This window comes from Drosophila simulans, chromosome X (genome assembly GCF_016746395.2).
Source record: "Drosophila simulans strain w501 chromosome X, Prin_Dsim_3.1, whole genome shotgun sequence".
NCBI classification, from domain to species: Eukaryota; Metazoa; Arthropoda; class Insecta; order Diptera; family Drosophilidae; genus Drosophila; species Drosophila simulans.
In genome coordinates this window covers 5,882,728-5,894,701 of record NC_052525.2, presented here as the reverse complement: position 1 = coordinate 5,894,701, position 11,974 = coordinate 5,882,728, and the positions used below count along the sequence as shown (strand labels likewise).

Sequence of the window (11,974 nt, the reverse complement as noted above, 5' to 3'; positions counted from 1 at the left end):
AGCTTACAGCAGTGCCAGCCCTGGTTTTTATTGCAGAACTACAGTGGATTCTTCCTATAACCTATGTTAGTTCTTTGTTTTTATTGCCAAAGAATTCACAATTGTCAAAGAATTTTACGCACATATTTGTATTGATAAATGGTTAAATTCAATCAATGGTAATAAACGAACACATATATGCTCTTTGGTGTCAACGGTCAAGTTTGCTAATTTCCATGGTAATCCATGGCTACTTTCTTTTCATAGTTGACTTTTATGAGTTCTTCCCGTAAAACTAACAGTAATTGTAACGCATAATAATTTCTTTCAAATAACTAGTTGCAAACGCAATGAACAAGTTAGGGTAATAAACGTTAAACAATAAACTAAAATCGCAAATTTGTGAATTAAAAGCTTTATAAAATTATTTGTGAATTCGGTATTTTGTGTAGCTTATAAAGCCTTATTTTTGCTGGCTTTCCTTGTCTTCCCGCACACGGGCACACTGGTGTCGCTGCAGTTACATTTACCGCTCCGCCGTCTCTGGGCACACTGCATTGTTGTTGCTCGGCGAGGAAATACTATTAGTATTTTTTTTCGTTCATCCTGAAAGTTTAAGTGGACGAGACGAGCGGCGGCCGACTCGACCCCTAGCCGAAATTCAGAAAGTCTATTGCTTTGGTCGAGAACAGATTGTCAGGGAACTTCACTTCATTTACGCTCCCAAACAAACGGCAAAGGTAGCCTTTCAAAAGCGAATTAAATCGAAATCCAAAAAGAAATAGAAATAGAATTAGAAAAGCCATAAGCGCAAGTTAACGAGACAAGACAACAACAATTCGATTCGGCGGTTTTTGTTTTTTGCCAGTGTGTGTTTGTGCTACGCTGTGAGTGTGCATTAGTGTGTGTCCGGTGCTCCTGTTGTTGTTGTTCTTGTTGCTGTTGTTTTCGCTTATTGTTGTTCTTGCTGTTATTGTTGCTGTTGTTCGCAAGGCACAATAACACAGGCTCATACAATTGCGAATATTTAGAAAAAGCAAAGCATATACATATGTGACAACAAACGCCAGGGAAAAACAGGAAAGCTGAGCAAAGGAAAACCAAATAAGAAAACAAGCAATCGAGTAATTGTGAAGCGGCAACTGAAGCAGCAACATGGACATATTGAATGAGTTCAGCAATGTATTCTGGAGTACGCACATCTGGCTGCCGCCGAACACAACCTGGGCGGACATTGCGCCCGGCTCGCGTCCAGATGTGGTGCACGCAAACTACAAGGACCTCATCTGGCCCATTCCATTCGCCGCTGTCGTCATGCTGGTCCGCTACACGCTGGAGCGGTAAGTTTTCCACGTCCATTTTCCTCCCTCCCCACTCTGCCCAACCAACTGACTGACTCCCTTTCCATTCTCGCCATTCCCGGCAACTTGATTCCATTCCGCCTCTCTCTCTAACCCCATTCATACGGCTTTCCCTCGCTCTCTCCCGGTCTTTCGCGCTCTCCTTTCCATTGAGCAAGCCCACCGCCCCACGTTTGTTGCACCATGTACAGTAAACTTTATTCATAATTCCTTCTTTTCCCCATTTCATTTCATTTCATTTTTTTTTATCGACAAACATAACCTCACGTGGAAACGCCCAACATTCTGCAAGCGTTCATATATATATGTATATGTATGTATATATGTGTGTGTGAAACAGCGCTTGTTTGTTTGTGTGCGGTTTGTGCGGCATACACGCGTGTTTTGTTGCTGCAACTCGAAGTTTTCCCTTTCCAAGCGACGCCGGCTGCAGTTTCCAGCCAGCCGGCAACGAATTTCCCACAAAATATTAGCCCCACTCCATTTTCAAGTTCCTACTAATTGTTTAGTCAAAGGGAGAGCATACATACATATATATATGCACATACATATATTTGTTTATAGTCAGCTCCATGCGGTTTTTTTTTTTGTATGGCCCGCTGAGAAATTGGGATCAAAACTGGCACAGTGGGGCAAATACATAGTTAACTAATCGGCCAGTGTTAGAAGTATTTTTCATAAATATAACCCGATCAGCCTTAATTTTTTTTACGTTTTCAAACGGCCTCGGTAGAAAGCCAAAAAACTGATATTTATTGACTTGTCAATCTGCAGCGATAAGAAAGTCATGTTTGTTCAAACTTTTGATCGATTTCATTTGCACAGTGCGAGATAACTGAGTTTCGTACAGGAAAACCCATTATTCATTTCCAATGCAAATATTCACAAACATTTTCTTGCAATTAAAGTTTCAATTTCCACGCCTGTTTGACCCACTGTGAGCCGCTAGCATTTTGGCCGCTTTTCAGGCCAATTAACCAGCGCGTCGCGTTTGGCTTCAACAATGCATACATACATACGTACATATGTGGCTGTGAGTATTCCAACGAGCTGCAAAGTTCGTGTGTGCGGTTCGCGTGCACTGGCATTTGCATGTGGCGGAGTTGTAATTCTCATATTTTGCAATGTTTTTGGCTGCCCTTAATTTGACATAAATTGTCCAGCGGACTGGAGTCCAAATTCTGAGCATCATCTGCCCAGCAGGACAGTACAGTTGAGCCTCGCTAATACAAATTTGAAAATATTTTAACCTGACCTTAGCTGTGGGTTCATCTTAAAGAATTCGAACTGTGACTCTTGTTTTCATTCCATTTTCAGCTCTTTTTCGGCGGCTTGTTTGCATTCACGTTTGAAAATGAAATTGAGACAAAAACCAAATCTGTTTCATGGCGGACCACTTTGGTTTTTTTTCTGTTTTTTTTTTTTTGTATTTCTCTGCTTCTTAAACGAGAATTGGTCTCCAAGGTCGAATTGGGTTTTTGCTGCTGCTCTCCCATTAAGATTCATTGAATGGCAAAAGTCGCAGTCGCAGCCGAATCGATTGGTGGCTCTCCCAAAGTGCCATCCATAGTGGGCATAGTGGAGCCACCTTGGACAGCAGCACCGCCACCACTAGCACCATTAGCACTCCACTCCACGGCACTCCGATAAGATTTGCGCCAAGATTTACGTATAAAACCTGATAACAGTGCTCAGTGCCTCGATTGTTTTACGGCGAACTCTCGAATGACTGTTACCATTTTGCCCATTTCTTGGGCGTGTGTGGGTACAGCAGGGGCGTGGTCAAGGGGGGGAGGGGGTTACAGGTGTGTCATTAACATTTATTTGGGTCAAAAGAGTGCAAAAGGGCTTAGCTGCCCATTTGGCAAGCTTGTACCATTTGGCCAGCAAGCAACCAAGACGCGGATTTGTACAAATTGCCCATTGAATGTGCTTTGGGGATTAACCGTTGGTGGTGCCATGTGTTTGCCTAAAATAAAGATAAGTAACTAAACTTATAGTCACTCCGCCCACCACATCGTGTGCTTTTTATACGAGTATGCATGCTATCTTAGTCCGTGATTCGTCAACCGTTTTTCCTTGGCGGGCCTGGCCAAAATCACTTGGCTCGCCGAGTGAGTCATTGACTCGAGAAGTTTTTCCAAATATGTGCGCACTTTATGGCCCGATTGGCGCTTCCCCAATGGCCACCATTCCATCCACCACCACCACCGCTACACACTAAAGCACGCCTTGGAATGTGGTGTGCACTGGATTGGGGTTTATGTTTATGTTTTTATGCTGGGGGGCGAGGAACAAGTGAGAGACACTTGCTAAAACAATACGCACAGTCGGGGCCAAGGGAATAGAGCTCGTCAGCTTGCTGCCGCTTGTCCATCATTGCAATTGAAACTTGAATAAACTGGGTATTTATCGTTCTTATACAAATGCAGATAAGATAGTTCTATCTCTGGATGATAAATCGTAACCATAATTCAGTTTTCGGAACTCTCCGTTCCTACGACTTATATTTATAATGGCATCATAATCTTGTGGCCAAATCCATAAAGCTAATCATCGTTGAAATCACCATCCCACCTGGCAGCTGATCCAAACCGATTTCCGATAGAGCTCTCAAGTGGGCTAGTTTATGGGCGGGGTGGCTAGTTTGCTGGCCGCAGCTGTGCGTGGGGCCTGTTCGTACTATTTGTCCGCATTTATGCTGAAGCTTTTGTGATACGTAATCGCCAAGAGGCGACCCTCGAGCTCAGCGCTCTAGTGCGATAAAATTTCAGGTTAATTATTTTAATGGCTCACATGCACACAGCAATCGGGGAAATGTGTATACATGCATATATTCAAATATACACACTAAATCGCCGGCCAATGGGCAAATGCCAGCTGCTCCACCATTGCGCTTCTTCTTGCTCCAACCTCTTTACTTTGGATTGGCAATAGTGCTACCAGGAACAGTAATCCCAACCAAAACCGATGCGATCCCTAAACCCGTTTACCAAAGTTTTCCACACTCTTTACGCCGGTGGTCACTCGAAATGCTTATCGTGCCGATTGCCCAATGGTTAATGGAAAAAAAAAAGAAGAAAAGAGTTAAATGCCATAAAACCGAAAAAGAATAGAATGAAAAAACGCACGTGCTTCACGCACCAGCTGAGCATAGGAATGGGGGGAATGAGGAGCACTACCTGGTCAGGTGGCTACTCTACTGCGGAAGAGAGCGGACTCTCGATGCCGGTGCAGTTCGTTTAATGTCCAATTAGCACCTCTCATTCTTCTCTGGGAAAAAACATATGAACTAGTTTTCATGAAACTATGCACACACCTTACAGCTGAAACTAGTCTGAAACTATATCTTAGTTAAGAACTAAGAACTTGAGATTTCATTCATTACAACCTTACGATTATTTCCACTGAAAGATTAAGCATTTGGTTAGCGATAAGTGTAGTTTCTGCCGAAGAATATTAACATTTAATTTACAAGCCGCAGATTGTCGGATTGGTCATAAAGCAAATTGAAATATAGAGCATGTTTTTGTTTTTTTTAGCGATTAAAATCGGCGATAGGCCTTTGAGCTGGGCGATCAGTTAGTCGCTGACTAATGGCGCTTATGCTTAATTCCCCAAGTTCCATCTGGCAATCCGGTGGCCGTGAGTCAGACGTCGTCGTCCAGAGCCCAAAGAACCCAAGTCGGGCCACATATAGGATATAGCATAGGTATAGCCATAGCACTCACTTGCGCTAATCTCACAATCGTCGTCGTCGGCTTGCCTTGCGTGCTGAATTATCGCTGACAAGCGCAAATAATTCGCCAAACAACAGGCGACATATATGCTATATAGTATATATATATATTCTGTATAGCTTGATCGCCAGTGGGCTCCGAAATTTTAGTTGTGCCGGCGATAAGAGCCGAATAATTGCCAGTGCATTGCACTTTGGGCGCAATTTGTGCATATTGCCTAAGTGAAATTTAATAAATGCGTTCAAATAATGGTGGCTCTTATCGCAAACTGTCATCGCGTTGCAGCTCAATCAAAACACCATCATTATTCGCACGAAACCCAACGAATTTGAGCCGTTTTGCCGCAAGGCGCAGCTCTCGCTTGGTCCAAAGTTTCCAATGAATTGGCTAGAAAATGATGGCTTGTACAGAACTTAGGGTTCAAATTACACACACATGGCACATGTGAATTATTCTTGTCGCTTTTATTAAACTACATACATAATTTGGTGGCATCCACTTGCAGTGTGAATTGGTAAATGTTTAACTTGCATAGTGTAGGGCACTTTTTGGTTAGTTTCATTAAATAATTGGTACAATAACTAATGGTGCTCCAATGTTAGCTTTATATGGAGTGCTAACCATAACATTAATCCCTGAACTGCGGCAGCAGCCAACGTTGACGGCACTTATTCTTGCAGTCCGTCTCCTCGTCCAGCACGAGGAATAGCTCGTGATCCATCTGCAGTTGGGTGGCCAGAAACTCGAGGAACTGCTCCTCGTTGCCCAGGCACTTGGGCTCGCGCAGCTTGGAGTCCAGATTGTAGTAGCTGCCGTTCAAGCAACGCAGTGCCAGCCAGTGGCGCATCTGGAAGGGCAGCGGAATGTAGTAGCCCAGGCTCATCTGGGCCGGCACATTAAGAATGAAGCCGAAAATGGCGCTCAGATTGAGACAGTGTGGATCCCGCCGGCGATCGAACCACATCGCCTCGCAATTCCGCTGCTGCAGTGCGAACATGATCACATTGACGTCGTAGTTGCCCCAACCGATCCACGATCGATGCGGATTCAGCCAGTTGCGCGGGGTCAGTGTGGTGCAGTAGTCGTCCAGTTCCGATTTGGAGAACATGTCGAGCCCCTGGAACAGATTGTTCAGGGCGTGGAGGCCGCACAGGTGGCGAGTCTGTCGCTCATGGTAGATTCCATGCGGCATCATCGTGGTGTTTCCGTTCCCACTTCCATTTCCATTACCGTTTCCATTCTCGTTTCCATTCCCGTTGCCGCTGTCATCGCCCGGGGAATTGCCGAGTGTTCGAGCGCTGGGCGATTCCATTTCGGAACAATTCAATGTGGGGTGGTGACAGTAGCCAGTGGGTGAAATAGCTTCAAACAGTCGGGCAGCTCCAAATGGTCACTAGATGAATTGGCTTTTTGTTGTTTACAAGTTCGAGGATAGTAGTTCATAGCGATGGTACAGCAATAGCGATAGCATCAAGTATCGATATGCGTGCGAAATTCGAGCCATGCACCGGTGTGCATATCGATGTTTTGGCAACGGTACTTTGTTTTTCAAATCAAATTAAATGGTTTCTTCAACTAATTAAATTGTAATTAACAAATTAAATTTACCAGCATGTACAGATATTTCTATTTTCCTTTATATTTCTGAGAATGCCAACCAACAGTTTTCAACATACCCAAAAATGTACTTAATGAATATTTTATTAGAAATTCTTCGGATTTGAATGACCTTTATTGCTGATAACGAAACTTGCAGTGTGCGTCATTAGTAGTGACGCACTCGCAACGAATTTTCGATAAAACTTGAATAGTCCAATTTATTTTTACACACCCCAACACGCACTTCTTATTTAAGAAGCCTCCAATTACAGTGTTCACTCCCTATATAGAAGACATAGAAGATAAATCAATATTCCACTTCGAATGCGGGTCAATTAAATCCTTCTTGGTGCGTTAATTCAATTACGCACTACTTGAACTTGAACTGAGCCCAGATTCGGCATTAATTCGAATTAATTGTTATAAGTAATAATAGAAAAACTGATATTTCCGCGTTGAGCTTTCGTGCTTTGCCTACGAAATGAGGGTTACTTTGGAGACCACTTGGAATTCCAAACGTAGAGGAGCAGCCAGGCGATCTGCAAATCTCGTGGGCATGGCAGTCAGTCGACCATTTTCGATTTTCGATTTCATTGGCAAATGAACTTCCGAAACGAGATACAACTACTCCATGCCTCGTAAGTCTGGCGTGTTGTGGTGTCCAGCTTTGGGCGAGCTAATTAGCCATGCATGTGGGCGTGCGGGCAGACCAAAAACCGATCCCAAAATCCCCATCCCCATCCACATCCCAACAAGTCCCTGTTGCCATGCCTCACACGTGCCAGACGATGGGGCGACGACAGGTGTGTGTGCAAAATAAATATAAATAAAATAAAATAAATTAAAGCAAAATCATAAACAGCAACAGAAACTGAAAATCCCGAAACGTTTCCGCCATGGGTGTACGTACGTACATGCATAATTAGAGATGTTGTGTCAAGCCCAATGGAACTTTTTATTGGATATGTTGTGTCGGGTTTCTCGAAGGTAGATAGCAGTTCCATTGCCAAGATTACAATAGTTCCTGGATTCATTTGAATAAAATTGGGTGCGTGGTGGGATATTCGTTGTACGAGTATGTATTTTCCTTATGCAATATTCTTAAGTTCATATGAAACCCAACATTATCTGGCCAAAGTTTATCTATCTGCCATAAACTTTAAAACCTATGCCTCCAACTAACTGCTTTATCTAACTCATAAAGCATTTAAAAATAGCACTTTCTAATCAAAAACTCAATATTACTTGCAGTTTCTGGATATCGCCCGTAGGCAAATCACTGGGCATACGTAGTTCTAGGCCTAAGAAAGCGGCAAATGTTCCTATTCTGGAGAAGACCTATGGCAAATCGACGCGATTGGACAAGAAGAAGGTGAGTCCATCATACACACTATCTGATGTCGGATGCTGGAAATTCTGATTCCCTTCTAGCTGGTTCCGCTGTCCAAGCAGACTGATATGAGCGAGCGCGAAATCGAGCGCTGGTGGCGTTTACGCAGGGCCCAGGATAAACCGTCGACGCTGGTGAAGTTCTGCGAGAACACGTGGCGCTGCATCTACTATCTGTACAGCTTCATCTTTGGCGTGATCGTGCTGTGGGACAAGCCCTGGTTCTGGGATGTGAAGAGCTGCTGGTACGGCTACCCGCATCAGGTAAGGATTTCGATGGATTTTACTCTTGAAAGCAGGGTTTTATGCAAACAATACAATGCCTATTCTAACGCTTGCAGTCGATCAGCAATGATATCTGGTGGTACTACATGATTTCGATGTCCTTCTACTGGTCACTCACTGGCACCCAGTTCTTCGATGTGAAACGCAAGGACTTCTGGCAGATGTTCATCCATCACATGGTCACCCTGCTCCTAATGTCGCTCAGCTGGGTATGCAATCTGCATCGCGTCGGTTCGCTCGTCCTGGTCGTTCACGATTGCGCCGACATCTTCTTGGAGGCCGCCAAACTCACCAAATATGCCAAATATCAGAAGCTCTGCGATGCTATCTTTGCCATCTTCACAGTGGTGTGGATTGTTACGCGTCTGGGCTTCTATCCACGCATCATTTACAGGTAAGTGGTGGGCAGTGCCCATGTCCCTCTCTTCGTTGATCGTTGATCCCAATCCAACTGACATGCTCTTCCATACCAACACCATCCTGTTAAACCCGGCAGCTCATCTGTGGAAGCACCGCGCATTCTGCCCATGTTCCCAGCCTACTACATCTTCAACTCACTGCTTCTGATGCTGCTCGTCCTGCACGTCATCTGGACATACATGATCCTCAAGATCGTTGTCGACTCTCTGCAGAAGGGTCTGGTAAGTGTGGAGCCATCTGGCCATCAAGCTGTAATCCTCTTAACTGTGCTGTTTGCCTTAACCTTAACGTACTGATTATTCAATTGCCTACGAACATATATTGTATTGTGCAAACCACTCATCCAACTTTCCATTCCCTTGCAGATGTCCGGTGACATACGTTCCAGTGATAGTGAGGATCTCACAGACAGTTCGGGGAATGCACGTCTGGCCAATGGCTCGGCGCGCTCCAAGAACAAGTCGAACAGCAGTGCGCCATCGGATAAGGGATCTGTCGGAGGAGCAGGACCAAGAGCCGGAGCAAGAGCTGCGACAACGGAACGGAGAGAGGAGTAGCTGAGACACCAATACCACTAGTAGGGACCACACTTCCCGAGAGCAGGCGCAACAACAACAGCAAACAAACAAACTCCACACACACCCCAAACACACACCACGAACACACACACATACACATGCACGCACGCACACAGACGCATACAAAAAAACCAAACCAGTTCAGAACGTTTTTATGTTAATTATTATTTTTTTTATATATACATCTTTTTTAAGGTTAACAAAAAAGAAAGAAACAAAACGAAAACCAAAAGAAATTTCAATAAATGCGAGAAAATTGATGCGTAACGATCCACTTGTACATCGTTATTGATTAAAACTACTATTACTATTACTATTACTATATGCCTCACAGTTTTTTTTGTTGTTGTTTGTCTTGCTTAACCAAAAAAAAAAAACAAACAAAAGCAAAGAGAAGAAGAAAATAACGTTAAATATAACCATTTAAACGTAAAGCTAAAATTAAGTTATTTTACCAAACGAAATGGAAGTTAGCACAGTGGGACTAAACCAAAATCGCTTAGGCAAGAATTCAATAGACGAAGAGTAAAAAATGAATAGTAGTCAAAACTATTGTAAATACTGTACTTGTATGTTTCCCATATTAATAAATTTATGCAAAACAAATTACAAGACCCAAAAACAAAAGAGTTTCGAAAAAAAGCGGGATGGCACCATTTTGGTAATGGTAAAAAGGAATCCTTCTGGTTTCATTTCAGTAAATCGAAAATAATCTGCTGAGTTTATTTTGAACTACAAGCTAGTTTCTATACATCAATTTAAAAGATTGACCATTAAATTAGAGGAAACCCAAATAAAAAAATGCTTAGTGAAATTTAAAAAAACGTATCATCATCGCTTTCTCCATACGTTCCATTCAAATTGAAGTCTTAATGCACAAACGTAAGTGTTATTAATGAAATCGTTTTATGTTTATTGAAAATAGTTCTATTTAAAAAAAAGAAGATTGTGATTGCGACAATGATGATCTAAACATCTCCCAGTGGTTTCCCGGTTGTTAAATGCATATTAGAAAGAAGAGTGGAAGTCTTAACATATCCCAGAGCAGGCTTCATTGATAAATCCTATTGATGTTTATTTCTCGTCTCGTCCAAATTGGTATACACTACACGCTAGACTTAGTACTGGTAGCCGTCGGGTTGGTAGGGCCGTGCGTAGGGCGTGGGAGGGAAGGGCACGGGCGGCGGACGCCAGTTGGTGGGCGGTGGTCTGGGCGGAGGAGCAGGCATGCCGGGCGGTGCCCACGCATTTGCCTGCATCATGCGAGGAGGCGGCGGAATGCCCATTGCTGGCGGCAGCGGCGGCTGTCCGCCGGTCATCGGCGGCAGCGGAGGCGGCGGTATCGTAGCTGGGAACGGAGTAGGCTGAGGAACGGGCGGCGGCGGTGCTAGCATGCCCATGTTGTTATTCGAAACGGGCACCACCGGCGGCGGCGGCGCCATCATTGGTGGCGGCATCATCTGGTTCGGCATCTGGGCCGGGATCTGGCCAGGCATTTGGCCTGCCATCTGGCCCTGCATCTGGGGCATCATGTTCTGCACCGGTGCATCGGCGAACAATTGATGCGGCCGGTCCGCATGGGTCGATGGATTCTGGGCGGCCAACAGGCGCTCCGCAGCCGAACCGTGACGCTCGCCCTTGTGATCCTTCTTGAAGGCATAGGACACGGAAATGGGACGGTTGCACAGGTACTGGCCGTTCATGGCGTCCATGGCCGCATCGCTGGCCTCGAAGCTGGCAAAGTTGATGAACGCGAAGCTCTTAGACTTGCCAGTCTCCGGGTCTCGCATGATCTTTGGCGTCTGCAGTATAACGCCGAAGGCGGAGAACGTGTCGTACAGCAGCTTCTCGTCCACCTCCACGTCCAGGTTGCCAATGAAGATGTTGGCGCCGACATCTAGGTTCTTCTGATGCGCCGACGCCTTGTTCACGCGAATTGGCTTGCCGTAAAGCTTGATCATGTTCATGATCTTTATTCCATAGTCGGCGTCCTCCTCGCTGAGGAACTCGACGAATCCATAGCCCTGGTGCATTTGGGTGACCCGATCCTTGGGCATGTGTACGTTCACTGCAAGCATGTCGATTAGGAAGCTGCTAGGCACTATACATGTGTGTGTTCGCACTTACCCACTGGTCCTGCCTGGACAAACAGCTCCCAGAGCAGCGTTTCCGACACCTTGTCGTCCAGACCGCCGGCATAGATGGTGGCATCTGTGGAGGGAACGGAAAAGACCGGTTAAAGCGACTCCCAAGTGTGGCAAATGTGGAGTGGAGGGCAAACTCACCTTGGTTGCGTTCAGCAATTGGACCTGCCGCCATTTCGGAGCTATTTTTATAAACAAAACCAAAAACTAATTTTCGGCGTTTTCAACATGCAAAAATGGTCGCAACACAACCCTGAATATCGACAGAGCCTATCGATACCACGAATAGATATTTATTCCAAGTCTTAGTTTCGATTGTCAATCAAAATCGATACCGAAATCGAAAGGAAATTAGAAAAAATACTAAATATAGGCGAAGCAGAATAATTTTATATTATTTCAATAGGTTAACATATTCAGCTCTAGTTTTTGAAAATAAAATAAATACTTATATAAATATTTGAATAATAATATTTTAA

The 11,974-nt window shown here is 44.4% G+C and overlaps 3 protein-coding genes across 4 annotated transcripts; 1 reads left to right on the top strand and 2 right to left on the bottom strand.

Moving 5' to 3' along the window:
* The first annotated feature begins 474 nt into the window (after positions 1 to 474).
* LOC27207856 (ceramide synthase 6) lies at positions 475 to 9,652 on the top strand. 2 transcript variants are annotated; one of them, XM_016183498.3, is made up of 7 exons: positions 475 to 719; positions 1,011 to 1,319; positions 7,931 to 8,051; positions 8,111 to 8,332; positions 8,410 to 8,747; positions 8,850 to 8,994; positions 9,139 to 9,652. In XM_016183498.3, exons 2-7 carry the CDS (start codon positions 1,135 to 1,137, stop codon positions 9,328 to 9,330), a joined length of 1,203 nt encoding a protein of 400 aa, XP_016038277.1. In that variant the 5' UTR covers positions 475 to 719; positions 1,011 to 1,134; the 3' UTR covers positions 9,331 to 9,652. The 2 variants fall into 2 exon arrangements, with proteins under 2 accessions (XP_016038277.1, XP_016038278.1); XM_016183499.3 differs by having other exon boundaries at positions 475 to 1,319.
* LOC6725269 (josephin-like protein) lies at positions 5,526 to 6,559 on the bottom strand. The gene has a single exon (XM_002106255.4). It carries the CDS (start codon positions 6,390 to 6,392, stop codon positions 5,709 to 5,711), a length of 684 nt encoding a protein of 227 aa, XP_002106291.1. The 5' UTR covers positions 6,393 to 6,559; the 3' UTR covers positions 5,526 to 5,708.
* Positions 9,653 to 10,380: 728 nt separating the features above from the next.
* On the bottom strand, positions 10,381 to 11,794 carry LOC27208268 (splicing factor 3B subunit 4). The gene is made up of 3 exons (XM_039298115.2): positions 11,637 to 11,794; positions 11,479 to 11,562; positions 10,381 to 11,419 (listed from the first exon to the last, which is right to left on the bottom strand). Exons 1-3 carry the CDS (start codon positions 11,668 to 11,670, stop codon positions 10,470 to 10,472), a joined length of 1,068 nt encoding a protein of 355 aa, XP_039154049.1. The 5' UTR covers positions 11,671 to 11,794; the 3' UTR covers positions 10,381 to 10,469.
* Positions 11,795 to 11,974: the final 180 nt, after the last annotated feature.